Raw genomic sequence first — 18779 nt, forward strand, 5'->3', positions numbered from 1 at the left:
TCTATTTTGCTCTGGTTATTTTGGAGATGGGCTCTCATGAACTATTTGCCTGAGCTGGCCTCAAACCTTTATTCTCATGATCTCAGCCTTCCAAGTAGCCAGAATTACAGGTGTGAGCCACTGGCACCTGGTTGATTTAAAAAAAAAAAATGGGGAGCTGGCAGAGTGACTCAAGTAAAATGCCTGCCTAGCAAGTGTGAGGCCTTGAGTTCAAACCCCAGTGCCACCAAAAGAAAAGTTAAAGAAATATTAGCCAGGCACTGGTGGCTCATGCCTGTAATCCTAGCTACTCAGGAGGCAGAGATTAGGAGGATAGTGGTTGGAAGCCAACCTGGGCAAGTAGTTCACGAGACCCTATCTCAAAAACCCCTTCACGAAAAAGTGCTGGTGGAGTGGCTGAAGATGTAGACCCTGAGTTCAAACCCCAGAACCACAAATAAAGAAAAAAAGAAAAAAATGATAAAATTCCAAAAGAATCCATTAGGAGAGTTGAAATTGGTTGTGTCCAGGGATCAGGAAATTGAAAAGGAGGAGTGGAGAGGTACTGTTTGCAAAAATCTTACAGAACAATCTAACTCTTTATGTTTGATAAAAACAAAAAGTAAAAAAAAAAAAAATTAAATAAATGAAAAGCAAAAGAAGGAAGGAGAGGAGAAGTGTGGAGGGAGGAATATGAAAAGATGGACAGTCACACTGTCTCTGACCAGGCTACCTCTTGCTTGATCTGGGTACCACCCTTCCCACACCCGAGCCGCTACAGAAGAGCATCCACAACACAGGCACAGACTCCTGGCCCAGCCTGAGGATGGCAAGGTCAGGTGCCTGGTGCCTGGAACATAGTGGAGTTGTGGACATAGTGGTTAAATGTCTGGATGAACAATTGAGTGAGCTTCCGTGTTGCTTCAGTCCTGCAGCTCATCAAGTCACAGAAGTTTCTGAACAAGTTGGTGATCCTGGTGGAAACAGAGAAGGAGAAGATCCTGCGGAAGGAGTATGTTTTTGCTGACTCCAAAGTAAGTGAAAATCAGCTTTTTTTTTAAATTTTTTTTAACATTTGTCAGTAGTAGGAAGTAGGGATTGAACTCAAGGCTTCACATTTTATAGATGACAACTGACTTCTAAGATGGGCTAAGAGAGAGTGAGGGGATGTGTGTCTTTTGAGGATCATGACATGTTTGGCTCTCAGAGCAACCCATTTCACAGCTGGGCAGACTGAGCTCAAGGCTGTTAAGACCAGGTTCCGAGTCAGCTGGGATTTGTTCAGTCACAGCTCCTGCTCTCCTTCCCACCAAGCCAGGCTGCCTCCAGATGAGCACGGGGTCCTTTATCTATCACCTGCCTGACACCCTGACCCAAGCCTGGCTAGAAGGTTTTAAGTTTCTCTGGGTCACCCCGGATTTAAATCTGAGTTCTCACCAGTGTTCCCTTCTAGACACTTGCATTTTTATGCACTGTCCCACTTGACAGATGTGACATTCGCCCAGATTAAGAGGTGCCATGGACCAGTGGAAAAACCCCTGGTGTGCACAGCCAGGGGCAGGTCCTCTGTGACCTGATCGCTCACTTCAGGAACCCCACCAAGGGGCTGAGACCCAGCATGGAAGTCTCTTGCTTACACTCAGCTCACATGAGGCAGTGAAAACAGTTAGGGTGCCCATCCTGATAGGCGCTGGCTGACCTGCATGTCAAGCCCTGTGGGCAAGGCTGCTGGGCACACTCATGGAGACAGCTCCTGCCCAGTGCCACCTGCCTGAGGGTGAGTGTTGGAGTGAAGTGTGTGGGGTGCTAGGAGGGGGCAGGCAGGTGGTGGGAAGCAAAAAGAAACGCTACCTGGTTGGGCAGCATCTGGGCACATGGGGGTAGATCTAAAAGCCAGTTAGTTCTGCCCCATTGCTGCAAGCTTGGGAGGATTGAGACACCAAATTTGAGCCATCCCAACTAAAGATGGGTTTCAATAAAGAAGCCATCATTATGTCTTTGTGAGCTGGTGTCTTCAGAGGGGACTACAGAGATAGGCAATTATGAATCGTGAAATTGCTGGCTTTGAATCCCCAAGACAGTCAAACATCAGTTCTCTCATATGGCACAACTCGAAATTCTGTGTCCCCTCATTTACAGCCAGCCTGCCTTATTGCCTGTCACCTAGAGGGGTGAGTGTGCTTTGTGGCTCTCTGTGGCCCCAGGAACAATAAGTGAAAAGGACAAAGGCAGTTATGATAGCATGCAGAGACTTTGTTTTTACTTAATTTCTCAAATTTAAATTTTCTTCTCTCATCACAGAAGTTACCTATTCTCATTGGTGAAAAAGTAGCAAATGCAAATAAGGAGAGCATAAAATAACCATACACCACAAGGGGACCCTAAACTGCACCCTTCCCCCTGTTCTTTTTATTTATTTTATTTTTGGCTGTACTGGGGTTTGAACTCAGGCCCTTGCACTTGCTAGGCAAGTGCTGTACCACTAGAACCACATTCTCAGCACTGCTTTTTGTTTTAGTTATTTTTGGATAGAGTCTCACATTTTTGACCCAAACCAGCCTATGGCCAGCCTTGAACCAAGATCCTCTTACCAATGGCCTCCTTTGTAGCTGGGATTACAGGCATGAGCCACCTCACTCAGCCCCACATATCTTTTAAAAATAAGTGCATGGTGTCACCCATACTATCTTGGCCAAGTAGCTCTTCATACTTAATATATTGTGGCCATCTCTCCTTGTTGATGAAGCACTCTTGCACTAGAATTTTAAAGCCCTATGGTACTCCAGTGTATTTATGATGGTCCTAAATACAATTATTCATGAATCCCCTGCAATGGGACACCAAGGTTGTTGCTGAGTTTTTCTGGATTGCAACACGTGATGCAGCATCATGATAGTGTGGATCATTGTGCATTTTCTGATTTTCTTCTTCGAATCACATCCTTGCAGTGGAATGGCTGGGTCCAAGAAGCCACTTGCTGTTGGCTCTGGACACCTATCCCCAGGTTGCTGCCCTGCAAGTTTGTACTGATTTATGCTCCCTCAGCGTTTTTGAAGCTGGTGAAGGCCTTTGCAGAGTGTAGTGTGCAGGGCAGTGGAGGCCTTTCTCAGTCTGTCTGCCCTTCCATTCCCAGAAGAGAGAAGGTTTCTGCCAGCTGCTGCAGCAGATGAAGAACAAGCACTCCGAGCAGCCAGAGCCTGACATGATCACCATCTTCATCGGCACCTGGAACATGGGTGGGTCCCCATGCCCCCTCCCTGTCTCTCAATATCCACCGGGACCCCCGTGTATCCTGCTCTGCCTCCCTGTCCAATCTCCAGTCTGTTTCTGAGATTATGAGTAAGAAAAAAGAGCACTGGGACTAGTGTGCCCCAAAAGTAGGCAGAGTGGGTTACTTTGCATGTCCAAATTAGAAGGTTTTAGGTAAAGAATCTGAATATCAAGGTGAAGGGGGTCCACGAGCATCCTGCTAGCCAAGGGCAGCTCAACAAGGGGCCCCGGGCCTGACTTGTGGTGGGTAGGGGGGAAGGAGAGGAGAAGGAGGAGGAGGAGAGGAGGGGAAGAGATCAGTAGATAAGTGGATAGAGGATACCAGTTAAACTTGAATTTCATATAAAGTTTTGTTTTGTTTTGGTGGCACTGGGGTTTGGACTCAGGGCCTCACGCTTGTTAGGCAGGCACTCTAGCACTTGAGCTACTCCACCAATCCATTTTTGGGTTGGGTATTTTTCAAGATAGGGTCTGGCAAACTATTTGCCTGGGCTGCCTCCTGAGTGCCCAGAGGATTACAGGCATGAGCCACGGTGCTTGGCTAAAGAAAAGTTTTTAGTATAGGTGTTTGGCTAGAAATAAATAAATGCCAAATATATATCTAAGTACGTGTGTTTGTATTCTAATATATATTTATATGCTAAACATGTAATATACTGAATAATTCTTTGATGTAAATACTCAGGTAGAAATAAGCATTAAAAATATATGAAATACGCCAGGCACCGGTGGCTCACATCTGTAATCCTAGCTGTGCTGGAGGCAGAGCTCAGGAGGATCGTGGTTTGAAGCCAGCCCAGGCAAATAGTTCCTGAGACTCTAGCTCAAAAAACCCTTCACAAGAATAGGGCTGGTGAAGTGGCTCAGGGTGAAGTCCCTGAGTTCGAGCCCCAGTACCGCAAAACAAAAAAATCTGAACTAGATATACATTAGGCTTAAGTACGTACACTACGTATTTATATACATAGTGTATTTGCTGAATATATGCATTATATGAATTTTAAATTATGCTAAATAATGATTTGGTATATGTATTCAGCTAGAAATAAATAAGTAGGTAGAAGATGCCATTAAACCTGAGTCACAGATAACAGCAATCCATGCCTATTCTAAAAGTGGCCATTGATCTGAAATTCAAATTTCATCAGTTTCTTTTGCCTCCCCTCTTCATCCTGGGCATAGTTGGGACACCCTTTCCCTGCCCCATCATGTAGTCCCAGGGCAGACCTAGAAGAAGGGTGAGCAGCTCTGCTTGGAGAGGCAGGGGCCTGGAAAGAAAAAGGCTGTGGTGGGGGCCGGGTGTCCAGGAGGAAAGACAAAGGCTTTGGAGCTTAGTGTCCCCTGTGCTTCCTGATCTCTGATGCAGAGGGCATCAGCCTGCCCCCACTTCCAGTAGCTTGCCAGGCCACAACCATATGTGTGGGGGCCACTGTGGCACTGAAGTAGAGCCCTGTCCAGTGCCCCAGGGTCCCAGGTCCTCTTCTGTCCTTTTCAAAATCTCTTGTGGTTACCCTGATTCCCTCAGCTCTTGCTCTCAGGGGTTCCCACATGTGGTACAAGCACCTTTCAGTTTTTCCTCTGTCCGCAGAGTTCTTTTGATTGGGGCTGGGCTGTTGCATTGCACAGGACAGGAGTGCCCTTTTCACAGCAGTTCTTCACCTAAGGCATCTGTCTTGATGGTTCTGAGTGACTGCGTAACCCGCCTCTCACCCCATTTTTAACTCCCCTGGTGCCGTTGACCTGACATGCCTTTGACTCACTTGGTGTTGGGTTTTGCTGTTGAAGGTAACGCCCCCCCTCCCAAGAAGATCACGTCCTGGTTTCTCTCCAAGGGGCAGGGAAAGACGCGGGACGACTCAGCCGACTACATTCCCCATGACATCTACGTGATTGGCACCCAGGAGGACCCCCTGGGAGAGAAGGAGTGGCTGGAGATTCTCAGACACTCCCTGCAAGAAGTCACCAGCATGACTTTTAAAACAGTGAGTGACTGACCACGCCCTGAGGGTGAAGGGTACTGGACTCCCAAGAAGGTGGGCTTTGCTTGCTCAGCCAGGAATGTATCAGAGGCCGGGGCACGTTCAGGCTATCAGTTCTCCTCTTCCAAAGATATCTGGGGTGCTCGGATGTCCCCTACTTCAAGAGCCAGAAAGATGCTTCCGGGTGCCATGTTCAGACATTGCTGAGGCTGTTGGCAAAAATCACTGAGTGCTTCACATCCCCACTCCTGCTTGCAGGAGGTAATCTTCACTTCATGGAAGGGTCGTTAGTCTGGTTCTCATCTCTGAGATGCTTTGTGTCATTGCTGGACATTGTTAGGAGTTTCCCCAAAGGTTAGAGGTTACAGACAGGGCACTCCACCTCTAGGGACTTGGTCTGGGTGGATTACTGTGCTCTGGGCTCAAAGACTGCACTTGCCCACCAGGTTGCCATCCACACCCTCTGGAATATCCGCATCGTGGTGTTGGCCAAGCCGGAGCACGAGAACCGGATCAGCCACATCTGCACTGACAATGTGAAGACGGGCATTGCGAACACCCTGGGTGAGTGGGAGGGAAGTCGAGATCTCATACGTGCTCATCTCATCCAGGCCACCTGGGACGTCCCCAGATGACACCCTGAGAATCTTGTCCTGGGATCTCCTCAGTTCTGGGAAAAGCTGGATGGTTGGTCCTTCTAGCTGAAATTCAGCCGGGGTTTAAACTAGCTCTGGTTCTGATTCAGTAGGTCTTGGGTGGAGCCCAAGATTCCAGGTTTGATAAGTGACATCAGTGCGGCCAACCAGTCTAGGGTCCCCACTTTGAGTAGCAAGAACCTAGAACAGAAGTCAGCAAGGTTACGCTTCGTCCATATGGCATCTACTTATCTCTGTCACTGCCACCTGAAAGCTACCATAGTCTACACAAAAACTGAATGAGGCGCTGACGACGTGGCTCAAGTGGTAGAATACCTGCCCAGCAAGCATGAGGTCCTGAGTTCAAACCCGGTATCACCACCACCACCCAAAAAAGAATGAGGAGGCTATGATCAGAGTCTTTGTTTACAAACTCAGACTGGAGTTTACCACAGGCTGTAGGCTGCCGACCTGACCTAGGTCCCCCTTCTCCAGGTGGGAGCTAGACTGTTGGCACAGGCTCTGAGCTGGTGGGTTCCAGTCAGGCTGCTTCAGAGACCTGAGTTAAGAGAGAGCTGCATTAGTGTGAGTGAGTGTGGTTGTGTGGAGGTGACTGCATGTGTGTGAATGGCTAACCTGTGGGAGTGACTAGATGTGTGCTTGTGTGTTTGTGAGTCTATGTGAGTGTGAATCCGTGCGTGTGTTCTCAATGTGTGGGTGTGTGCATGGGAGTGTCTGAGTGCACGTGAAAAAGGCCACACACACAGGACTGAGAATGGAGTTCAGGCCAGGCCAGAAGCTTGTGGTCTTTGGAGTTGGGGACAGGACAGAGGCCCAGTGCGAACAGGAAATAGACTTGATGCAATCGAATAAGAAAAGTTCTGAGCTCTTCTGCTGACAAACCTCAAACTGCCCACGTCCACACCCACTCAATCTTCCTTCCTTCCTGCAGCAGTGGAAGTGTGGGGCTGGCCTGGCCTGGTCTGAGCCCCGCCCATCTGTTGCCCAGAATTTCCCTTGACTGGATTTCTTCCTTCCCTAAGCTTCCTGTCTTTCCCACTGGCCTCTGCCCCTCAGCACGTAATTCACTCAAACCTCCCATCGTGAGATACAACCACAGCTCCTCAGCCAGGCCCGTTCCCCAGCCACTTCCCCAGTCCCACTCATCTCCACGGCGTGCCTGGACCAGGTTTGGGGCTAGGTATGGGAGTCTGTATGGAGCAGATGGGAACCCTGCTTTCTAGGGCGCCACAACCTGTGAGCCAACAGGTGGGAAGAAGATGGCCTCCAAGAGTGAGCATGGTGGTGGTGGCCAAGTGTGGGCAGAGAGGCCCTGAGTACTGCTGAGAGGGCAGTCTAAGGGGCTCCTTTAAGAAGGCCCAGCAGACTGAGAAGTGATGAGGCCTGGGCAGAGGCCAAGCTCTGAGGCCATTGAGGGCACCCTTGAGGTAGAGTCTACATCCTAAGAACCCCTCAGGCTTCTTGAAGGTGGACCCTAAGCACGGCTGAGCTAAAAGCTTTGCTACTGGGTGGGGCAGGCACTGGGTTCTCCCCAGTCCTAAGTGAAAAGAGACAGGCTGTGGAGAGGTTCCCCAACTTGCCAGAGATCCGGGGATAAGTAGAGGGCAGGGATTCAAACCCAGGTTGTGTGGGACCCCTAAAACCACTCTGAGAAGAGGACATAGCAGGAAATGAGAGGCACAGGGGTAAGGTAGGGCGGAGGGCCAGTAGCACTTGTCCTCACTCTGGCTCTGCCTGGCATTACTAGTACACCATCTAGGGTTCAGGCCACAGTTCCTTGTTTTTTTGATGGGGCTGGGGTTTGAACTCAGGGCTTCAAGCTTACAAAGCAGGTTCTCTACAGCTTAAGCCACACCTCTGGTCCATTTTGCTCTAGTTATTTTTGGAAATGGGGTCTGTTGAATTGTTTTCCCTGGCTGACCTCAAACTGAGATCCTCCCGATCTCAGCCTCCCAAGTAGCTGGGATTAGAAGTGTGAGCCAGCAGCACCTGGCCCACTATTCTTTCTGAGCCCTAAGGAGACAGTCTCCAAGTTTCCCTCTGAGTCTATGTCTACTCAGAGCCAAGATAAAATGGGGGCCAGACAGGGCTGGCAGAGTGACTCAAGTGGTAGACCGCCTGTCTAGCCAGCATGAGGCCCTGAGTTTGAACCCCAGTACTACCTACCAAAAAGAAAAGAAAATGGGGGCCAGACAGAGACTTTGAATCTTTTAGTAAGCACATTAAAAATTAAAAGGAAACAGATAAAATTGATCTCAATAATAGATTGTTATTGGACTTCATACATCTGAAATGTTATCATTTCAATAGGGTAGTCAATATAAAAAATCGTGAGATAACACCTGGATTTCTTACCAGGACCCACAAATCCCTTGTGTGTTTTGCACCTAACACCCATCTCATTTCAGACCCGCCACGTTGCACGTGCTTTAGAGCCACAGGTGGCTTGTGGCTGCCATATTGGACAAAGCAGGTTCTTAAACATTAGCCTGGGTGGACCGCCTTTCTGAGAATATAGTAGACTGCTGGCTCTGTCACAACTCCTCGATTCTGTCGTGGGCTGAGAAAGGCCATATAGAGACAATACCTAGATGAAGGGAAAAGCTGTGGTCCAAGAGGATGTAATTTGTGAACACTAAAATCTGAATTTCATATCTTAGTGTGCTGCAAAAGATTATTTTTCTTTTGATTTTTAAAATCCAAACCAGTTAAAAATGTAAAAACCACCACTTTTAGCTGGTGGTGGGCCAGTACCGGTGGTCGGCTTGTCATCCAGGGCTCAGAATCCCTGATTCAGTGGTCTAATGTTTGCCTTTTCAGCAAGTTCCCCAAGGCTGCTGCTGCTGCAGGTCCAGGTAACACAGTCTGAGAACCCCTGGTCTAGACCAGATCAAAGCATCAGGAGGAAAGGATGTGATCTCAGTGAAGGTCTGTGGTCTCACTGGGGACCATAAGTTAGTTGTTGTCCCTGCCTGCTTAGCACAGTGGCTACTACCCACCCCCCTTGCTGGAGATGCCAGGAGTGGATGACAGCAGCCTCCTTCTTCTGCCCTGTGGAGAAACCCAAGGCCACTGGCCGTCTGCCTGTCTGCCATGTCCCCGAGTGACCACATCTGCTTTCTTCTCTTGCCTCATCTTCCCTGTTTTTTCTCTCACTCTTTGTCAATACTTTCCCTTATCTTGATTTCCTACCCTTTGCAAATATGCCTGGGTTTTTGTTTTGCATTGCAACAGGGTCTTGCTGCGTAACCCAGGCTATCTCAGCCTCTCCAATGCTGGGATTGCAGACCTGTGCCACCATGCCTGACTAGGTTTGCCTGTTTGATATTCTGATTCTTCTTTCTCTTCCCTTAGGGAACAAGGGAGCCGTGGGGGTGTCGTTCATGTTCAATGGGACCTCCTTGGGGTTTGTTAACAGCCACTTGACTTCTGGAAGTGAAAAGAAGCTTAGGTAATTGGGGATCATTCTCTCTGGAGCCTGAATGGGGGTTCTTCACCCAGAAGCCCTCACACACCATGCACCCCAATGACCTCAGCCCTGACCTGAGACCTGGACCTCCAGAGTCTCAACCGAAGCAACTGTAGCACAGAAGAGACCTCAGGTTTGGGGGACAGGTGTGGAGGACAGAAAAGACATTTGAACCATTAACCGAATAGACTCCAAAAAACACTTTACTGCCAAAGAAAATCTTAGTCTGGGGTATCTTGACAAATCAAAGCCCATTTTTCCTGCTGATGGCCTAGGTGTGATAACAAGCTTCGAGAACATGCCCTGTTTTGATTCTCTGCTGGGCAGATTCCTGCTCAGGCTTGGCCCTCTCTGCTCCTAGTTGGGCCTCAGAAGCCCGTTCTTCAGGTGGTCCCCTGCAGCAGGGGTGGAGGTCTGGGTTTCCTGTCCTCACATACCCCTTTGACTTCCTGCCATGGTGAGTGGAAGGGCCAGTGACCCCGTGCAAAATGGCTGCTTTTCCCTTGAATTAGGCGAAACCAAAACTACATGAACATTCTGCGGTTTCTGGCTCTGGGAGACAAGAAGCTGAGTCCCTTCAACATCACCCACCGCTTTACCCACCTCTTCTGGCTTGGGGATCTCAACTATCGCGTGGAGCTGCCCACCTGGGTAAGGAGCATTCACCCAGGCCCAGAACTGCAAGGGACAGAAGCTTCCTACAGTCAGCTCAGGGCAGACCGTCACAGAGACACAAGGACACACAGGGGCTCCAGGTTGTTTCCACAACAGAGTCTGGGCCTTTCTTTCAGTTCACTTCTGCTCACGAGTGCCAGGGCTCCCTGTCCTCACAGTCACTATTGCTCAGGTCATCCAGTCTGCCAGCTCCAGCCCCTCAGGTGCCAAACTAGGTCCAGGCTGGGCACGAGTATAAGGACCAGCTTATTTATCTCACCAAGTCGTGGTCACCGGCCAGCCTAAGACATTACCTTTGAGCTGGAATGGGGTGGGCAGGGGTGACCACAGGATGTTCTGGAATCCACATGGTTGTTTCTGTGAGCTCTGAAAAACTAGGGCAGCAGAGTGTCCTTCTGCCCAGAGACTGGGGTTAACAAGCAGTCTGTTTCATGCATCACCCCAGGGGCCTTAAAATATTTTTCCACTGCAGTCCTGTGAGGGAGGAAGAAAACACAGCAGGAACAAGTTCAATTTTACTGGTGGGGACACTAAGGGGCCAAGAAAATTGCTGACACTGATAGGTTTAAGCCCGTACCTGCCCCTATGTCCCTTAGTCACCTAAAGGTCTCTGGCCACCATTGCAACTCTGTTGAGGCTGAGCAGCCAGTTCTAGCTGGGGCCAAACCACGCCTTCCTCCCAAGATGCTCCAGGGCAGCTTTTCTCTTCCCTGGGTAAGAGCAGGCAGGTGGGTGGGTAGACAGGGTTTGCCTCCTGATCCTCCCGAGGGAAGGGCTGGCACAGCAGCTCACCAGAGCAGAGGCTCAGCACCTGGTCTGAGGTCACAGAAGCCATGGAAGGGGAGACTCCAAAGCCAGCAAGTCCCATTGATGTGGCACTGACTTGTAATCAGACAAGCCAGGGTGAGGGAGTCTGATGCACAGTAATTCAGGGGCCAGAGCTTCCTCTAATTCATGGGCATTAGTGGGCTGTCCCTATTTTCATAGAGAGAGCAAGAGAAATCAAAAAGGACACATGAGCTGGCTCATGAAGTATTAAAAATTATACTAAAGCAGTATACAAAATTAACAATCCACAGGCAAATCTGGACCAGCCTTCTTAGAAGCTTAGTTACTGGACTGCTCTGTGTCCTCAGCATTTCCTTATAAGGGGGTTGAGTACCAGGAAGCAGCAACCCAGTCACCCAGGGCCAGAACCCAGGTCCTGGTGTGGCCAGCTGTGGTGAGATGAGGAAGGGTCCCACATGACCCTGTCCTTGTTCCAGGAGGCAGAAGCCATCGTGCAGAAGATCAAGCAACAGCAGTATGCAGATCTGCTGGTCCACGACCAGCTGCTCACGGAGAGGAGGGAGCAGAAGGTTTTCTTGCACTTTGGTGAGATCACAGCTGCCCTGCTGCCTCCCCAAATGTCCTTGCTGGGAAATGGTTGTGTCTGCAGGACAGGGAAACCTGGCTGGAGGTCAAAGCTGGAGGAATCAAAACTAAAGCTCCCATGTCTGTTTCAGAGGAAGAAGAGATCACGTTCGCACCCACCTACCGATTTGAAAGACTCACCCGGGACAAATATGCCTACACAAAACAGAAGGCGACAGGGGTGAGTCCCCAGGGACAGCTCTCCTTCCCCGTGTCCCCACCTCTCTTACCCATCTCACTCCTCTTGGGTCTGTTCCCGGAAAGTGAAAAGCATCCTCAATCACTGGACTGCAACATCAACAAGAAAATAAAGAGAAAAAATACTAAAATAAATTAAAGGTTAAATCACATACAGACTTTTGTCACAGTGTAAAAACCGGGCAACCAACATCTACACTGAAAAGAACTAAATTAATAATGACCCTTAGGACTTACCTTCTGTTGAGATATTCTGTTGTTTGTTTTTTTCTGCTTTGCTGGGGTTTGAATCTGGGGCCTTATGCATGCTAGGCAAGTGCTCTACCACTTAGCTACACCCTGAATCCCCAGATATTTTAAGATTTTGAGACTTTAAAGCATTATTTCCTTAACTGGGTTCTGAAGCTTATTTTAAAACACAAAATAAACCGGGTTCTGTGATCATATGTAAAAGTGCGTCAACATTAACCAGGTTTTTTTTTTTTTTTTTTTTTTTTTTTGCTGCAGGACTTATGAGAGCCTGTACTTGGGCTTCAGAGCATTGTGGTTCTCCATGAGAAAACCCATGTGCCAGATTCAGCTGATCACAGAATGCCAATTAATACCTTTAAAAAAAACATTTTTGGTGCTGGCAGAGTGGCTCAAATGGTGTGTGCCTGCCTAGCAAGCATAAGGCTCTGAGTTCAAACCCCAGTACCACAAAAAAAAAAAAAAAATTTGCAAACATTTTTATTTCTGGGTGCTGGTGGCTCACACCTATAATCCTAGCTACTTGGGAGACTGAGATTGGGAAAACTGTGGTTCAGTTCCAATTCAGGAAAATAGTTTGAGAGACCCCATCTCCAAAATAACCAGAGCAAAAGTGGCTTAAGCAGTAGAGCACCTGTTTTGCAAGTGAGAAGCCCTGAGTTCAAACCCCAATCCCACCAAAAAAAAATAAATAAATAATAATAATAATGAAAACATTTTTATTAGGATACATTGGTTGTACAGGGAGTTTTCGCTGTGATGTATCCAATGTCACAATGTACAATGTACCTTGATTAGATTTACCCCTCCATTGTTCTCCCTCTCCTCCCTTCCCGCACCAATTAATATGTTAACAAAGCCACTTGTGTTCCAAGGAGCAGCACTTGGGGAAAGAGGAAAGATGCACTAAGACATGTATCTGTTCAGAAATCTTATCAAGGTGCTCTCCTGGTGATGAGAGGTCAGAGCTGAATGTGATGCTGACCCCAAAGAGTTTATAGTAGGAAAGAAAAGACAAGTCAACTGAGGCAGATATGATGACACCAGGTGCAACAAGGAAAAGTCAGAGGGGGAGATAATCACTGGGGTGGGGAATGTTGGGGGAGGCTTCTTCGTGCCATGAAGGGCAGAGTGAGTTTCAACAGGCAGCCACTACAGGGAGGGACCACACATGTTAGGGTGAAGGAACTGTGGGAGCTGAAGCTGAGCAGGAAGCTCTGCTATCACCTTCTGAGGAAGCCAGCCCCAGGGCAGGGTCCCAGGTTGCAGACACCCAGGGCTGTTTGAAGATAGGGAGATAGAAAGGAAGTTCAAAGTATTGTCTGAAAGAGTTCTGGGTGCTACCCGGGCCAGGAGTAGCACAAGTAGTGGGAGAAAAAGGCTGAGCATTGGCTGGATTCCAGAACAGCGGGAAAGAAATAGGGGAGCCAGGTGCAGTGGGTCATGCCTGTCATCCTAGCTACTTGGGAGGCTGAGATTGGGAGGATCAAGGTTCAAGGCTAGCCTAGGCAAATAGTGCTCAAGACTCCATCTCTAAAAGAACCAGACCCAAATGGACTGGAGGTATGTCTCAAGCTGTAGAGGACCTGCTTTGGAGCATGAAGCTCTGAGTTCAAAACCTGGTCCCACCAAAAAAAAGAAAGAAATAGAGGGAAATAGGAGAGAACAAGAGGCAGGACTGGTGCCACTAGTCAGGTGGAGATGCTCAGACCAAGGTGCTGTCCTCTGAGGTGTCCACTGACTGTAGGTAGATGGGGTGTGTTGTGAGCTGGGGAGCGATGGTCTGGTGTAAACTAAAACAGACTGGGCCTCGAACAGGACAGTGGCTGTGCCGGACTTCCCGGTGATGATAAGTGACAGGGAGCCACAGAGTGTTCCCCTGAGGAACTGGCGGTCAACATCAGTGCAAAGGATGAGAATGATGGAGGGGACCAATGAGGAGGCCATGGTCAACTGAGATTAAGTAGGGCCCGAGTCAGGAGCTAAACTAAAAATGAAAGGCAAGGAGGAAGGCAGGGAGTGTGGAGAGAGCTGCTTGTCACAAATGAAAACTGGAAAATCTGAAGGCAGAGCTTGTTTTCAGACTCAGTGGTTTTGTGGAGAGTCTCAAAGAAAGTAGCCAGAAGTCAGTTGAAAATCTGAGACTGATACTGACAGAGACATGTCAAGGCAAGATTTGTGGGTCCAGCAACTCTAGGGCTGTTCTTTGCAGAGAGTCCCTTAGTCAACATCCTTACTGCTCAGTTTCTAGCTCTTTCTTTCTGCCTATAAACATAAAGGCATCCATCCTTAAAAAGCCTATTCTTTTCATCCCATCTCCCTCAATCGCTTTTTCTTTAACTAATTTTTTTTTTTCAAGAAGGTTCTTTTTGCTACCTCTACTTCTGGATCACCTAAGTACTTTTTTTTTAACTTGAAGTAAAACTGACAGGGTAGAAAATATCTTACCCCGAAGTAGCACAGTTTAGAGTTCTTCACAAGGGAAACAGCCACCTGGCACAATAGGTCTGAGGGGGCCCTGATTTCTTTGTATTTGTGAATAGATAAAAACGTGGTGGATACTCACAGTGGAATACCACTTCAGCAATAAAAGAAGGGAACTCTTTCCAGGCACTGGTGGCTCACGCCTGCAATCCTACCAACTCAGGAGGCAGAGATCAAAAGGATCGTGGTTCAAAGACAGCCCAGACAAATAGTTCCTTCAGACCCTATCTCAAAAAATCCCTTCACAAAAAAGGGTTGGTGGAGTGGCTCAAGTTGTGGGGAACTTTGACAAGCAGCCATATGGATGAAAGAGCCAGGCATAAAGAATGTGGACTGAATGAGTCCTGGTTATGTAAGTTCAAGGGCAGGGAGGATTAATCAGTGCCAGTGTTGGTCACAAGCCCCTCTAGGAGACGGTGCTGACAAGGAAGGGCATGTGGGATCCTTCTGGGGTGGTGGGAATCTTCCAGATCCAGATCTGGGCATGGTTTATTGGGTGTACACAAATGTAAGAATTCATCCAGCTGTACACTTACGGGTAGTATACCACCTTTAGGAGTATAGCCGGTGGCTCATGCCTATCATCCTAGCTACTTGGGTGGTTGAGATTGGGAGGATTGTAGTTCCAGGTCAACCTGGACAAATAGTTCCAAAATAACCAGCAAAACTGGAGGTGTGACTCAAGCTGAGGATGCCTTCTTTTCGAGCATGAAGCCCTGAGTTCAAATCCCAGTAACACCAAAAAAAATTAAAATAAATAAAGCTACTTATGGGGAAATTCCTAAAAGACCCAGCGTGGGTAAATTCAAGGATTACAGATGCCACCAGTTAAATAATTAATTATTAGTGATTTTTAAAAAGTAGCAGCTACTTTATGAAGCTGTGACTTTGATTTGCAGATGAAGTACAACCTGCCCTCCTGGTGCGACCGAGTCCTCTGGAAATCTTATCCACTGGTACACGTAGTGTGTCAGTCGTACGGTGAGTAAACGCTGCAGGAAGCCAATGCTGAGGGAAGCCACTGAGTTCCAGAACAGTCTAAGGTGGGAGGGCTTCCATCTGCTCATCTGTAAGGTGGGGAACTCCCTGCACCTCTAATTAGGGGACCTGAGAGTTTCTGCGTCCCCATTCATCTTGGGCTACAGTGTTATAAAGAGCCCTGCTTTGGGAGACATTTGAATCACGGAGCACTTTTGAAAAGAAATCCAGTTTTAGAACCATATTAGATTTGAGTCATATGAAAGTGGTGCTTTCATAGGTCAGGAACAATCCAACTTTTTTTTTTTAAACCTAGGTCCTACACCTTGAGCCACTCCACCAGCCCTTTTTTATGATGGGTTTTTTCGAGATAGGGTCTTACAAACTGTTTGCCCAGGCTGACTTCGAACCTTTATCCTCCTGATCTCTGTCTCCTAAGTAGCTAGGATTACAGGCGTGAGCCATCAGGCTGGGTGAAATGATCAACTATTGGAAACTCACATAGTTCAGCATAATACCTATCACAAGAGTACACACGTGTCCTGGGTCTAGTGATAAACTGAGATAAATTGATGAAGGCATAGCATCCAATATTGAAGTAAATAATTAAGGAATAAGTTATCAAAACAAGCAATCATTGACCCTTGAAGTTTAAGGGGTGCTGATTTTCTTAATGGCCTGCATGCTTATTTTTGAAATGTTTTAGTGTTCATGCGCAAGACTTGCAGAGCAAGACCTTAAACACTCACAGGACATACCGAGGTGGGAACCACACAGATCTAGGATTGGCTGGCTGTTGGCAGGGGCAATGGTGGTAACTCCTGTCCCAGCAGGCTAGTACAGGCTTCTTGGCTTGCTGGTCTTAGGGTTTCTAGGTGCAGGTCTCAGCCTAACCCTTTGCCCTGGGTTTGCCATCCATGGCTTCACCAGAAGGGCTTCTCTGTCCTCACTTACAAATGCCTTCCTTCCCTTGCAGGTAGTACCAGCGACATCATGACAAGTGACCACAGTCCTGTCTTTGCTACATTTGAGGCAGGGGTCACCTCCCAGTTTGTCTCCAAGAATGGTAAGCAGTGGTCAGTGTCTATTTCTCTGTTTTTCTCAAAGACAAGGAGCTTTGGGCACTTATCTTCTGGTTGCAGCATCAGTTTTTATGTTGGATAAAGGCTTGTCCTTCCAGGCAGGTCCACGTGCATCAGTAACTCTTCGTGTCCAGGTCACATCAAGATTTTAGTCCAGAGAAATTACTTACTCTATTTGGCAAACATGTCAGCCTTTTGAAACTCAATTTGGTGCAGTCTGAAAATCTCAGTGTTTACCCAAGTGTGGCCAGTCTTCTGCCAAAGACAATTCTGGGGTGGGGGGGACATGCATAAACACTGGTAAGTGATATTTTTACTCTAAAATGTTTTAAATGTGTCTCTTCTGGGTAAGCAGGTTTTCATTTAGTATTGTCATATACTTTATTTAATTACATTTAAGTTTAAAAATAGTCTAATTAAAGACAATATTAAGTAAATGTTAGCGTGGATGCGTGGTAGGTGTAGATGGTGAAAATTGTGGAGGTGTTATGTGGATGACTAAGTATTGGTAAACACTGGAGTAAATGATACTTAGAGTGGCAGGTAATTTCAAATTGCCCAGACCAATCCTGGTTGCCAGGCCACCCTCATCTCCCAGCAGGGACAGGGAGGTCCCTGAAACCTGTCCATCCAGGGAGCCATGTTGTCACTGCCTCTGCCCACTCCCTACTTTTGTCCAGGCTCATTTAGGAAGGCTAGGTGTAGAGAACCCAGGCAGGGAAAGACTGACCCTCTCTGTGCCCTCTGTGTTGTGAGGGGGTAGGTAAGGCTGGAAGGCTGTCCTTCTGGGATGCTGTTTCCATACTGTTGGGTTTAACATCTGTGGGCCCAACAACCTGGACATCTCCTTTCCACCTTTTTTTTTTTTTTTTGACAGTACTGGGGTTTGAACTCAGGACCTCACACTTGCTAGGCGAGTGCTCTACCACTTGAGCTATTCCACCAGCCCCCACTCAAGTGTTTATTGATTTTTGGTGTTTTTTGTTGGTGGTAGTGGTGGTGTTTTTTTGAGATGGTCTCACTGTATAGCCCATGCTAGTCTTGCACTTTCAAGTGCTGGGGTCACAGACATATGCCACCACCTGGTCTTCCCCCTGTCCTGTCTCCTAGCTCTGGCCACTGTGCCTTTCCAGAACCTTTCTAGCCTTTAGGTTTCACCCCTTCCCCACTCCTACCCAGCTTCCTTTTCTCTGCTTTCTACGGCCTTGATGGGGTGCCCTGTCATTTGCCCCCTCTGTCATTGGGTAGAGTGTCCTTACCATCAGGCTTGGTTTCCTTTCACTGGGACTCAGTACATAGTCAATGTTCAAAAACACCAGTCACCTGCACTGAGCTTTGAGTAAACAGGTCTACATCAGCAGAGCCTGGCGTGGATGCTGTGCATCACCTAAATTAACCCAGTTACGAGCAAGTTAACTGAGAGGCAATGAGTTTGCAGAGCCCAGAGTGAAGACTGGATATAACTGTGCCTCGGGAAGAAAGATTGGGCCTCTTCACTCTCTGCACTCAGAAAGTGAACATCTGAGCCATTGTACCAACTCTCTGTTGGAACTAGTGAGATCATGCAGCAAAGTCACGGGGGTTGCCCGAGGCCATGCAGCTTCAGTGGCAAAGCTTGAACTTGGCTCCTTGAACTCTTTATTCTTTCTGCTCTGTTCCCACATGGCCAGCCTGGAGCTGATCAAAGGTGCTTAGGGTAGATGGTGGATCATGTAGCTTTTCTTCAAGGAAAGCTTCTTCCACCTGCACTCTCCCCTTCCACAGCCCCTAAGAGGGGCTCAGCATGGGAAATGAGCACCCAGAGGAGAGAAACACTAAAGAGAAGCTAGTAGAAAATATTATATCTCTAGGATGCTATGCAGCTGAATGTCTATTCTTCTGTGTTCCAGGGCCTGGCACTGTTGACAGCCAAGGGCAGATCGAGTTCCTCGAATGCTACGCCACACTGAAAACCAAGTCTCAGACCAAGTTCTACCTGGAGTTCCACTCAAGCTGCTTAGAGAGTAAGTGGCCCTTGAACTGCCTTTCGAGTGGGGCAGGCCACGACTCTTTCTCCTAAATTCCATTTTGGAAATGGTGTCTTGCCCCATTTCTGCTCTCTGGCAAGGACTCAAAGATGGGCCTAAGTGGGATCAGAGGGGACAGCCCCAGATGACACCCAGAGACTGTGAGGAGCCCTCCCTGTGGCCTGTGCTGCTGCTGCTGGGCCTGGGGACAGGGCCACTGACGTACTGATCCCTCAGCCCCTGTGGGCAGCTGGCTCTTCTCCCTGCTCCCTGAGAGCAGACTGAAATACGCTTGAGTTTCCCCCAAGTGGGGCCCTGAATCCTGGTAGAGCTCACAGAGG

The 18779-nt window shown here is 48.1% G+C and overlaps 1 protein-coding gene and 1 long non-coding RNA gene across 2 annotated transcripts in view; one reads left to right on the forward strand and one right to left on the reverse strand.

The window, feature by feature from the left end:
- Inpp5d (inositol polyphosphate-5-phosphatase D) overlaps positions 1-18779 on the forward strand; it is a 127831-nt gene that overhangs the window by 90397 nt on the left and 18655 nt on the right. Inside the window, exons 10-20 of the mRNA XM_020178782.2 lie at positions 907-1013; positions 3113-3215; positions 5035-5231; positions 5675-5792; positions 9239-9335; positions 9866-10004; positions 11294-11402; positions 11534-11622; positions 15272-15353; positions 16327-16416; positions 18322-18435. Coding sequence (XP_020034371.2) covers positions 907-1013; positions 3113-3215; positions 5035-5231; positions 5675-5792; positions 9239-9335; positions 9866-10004; positions 11294-11402; positions 11534-11622; positions 15272-15353; positions 16327-16416; positions 18322-18435 — 1245 coding nt within the window. The remainder of the gene's footprint in view (positions 1-906; positions 1014-3112; positions 3216-5034; positions 5232-5674; positions 5793-9238; positions 9336-9865; positions 10005-11293; positions 11403-11533; positions 11623-15271; positions 15354-16326; positions 16417-18321; positions 18436-18779) is intronic.
- On the reverse strand, positions 5770-12059 carry LOC141422659 (uncharacterized). The gene is made up of 4 exons (XR_012447416.1): positions 11877-12059; positions 11672-11729; positions 10322-10502; positions 5770-6064 (listed from the first exon to the last, which is right to left on the reverse strand). It is a non-coding gene; the product is annotated as an uncharacterized lncRNA (long non-coding RNA).

The sequence above is a fragment of the Castor canadensis genome, chromosome 4 (genome assembly GCF_047511655.1).
Source record: "Castor canadensis chromosome 4, mCasCan1.hap1v2, whole genome shotgun sequence".
Classification (NCBI taxonomy): Eukaryota; Metazoa; Chordata; class Mammalia; order Rodentia; family Castoridae; genus Castor; species Castor canadensis.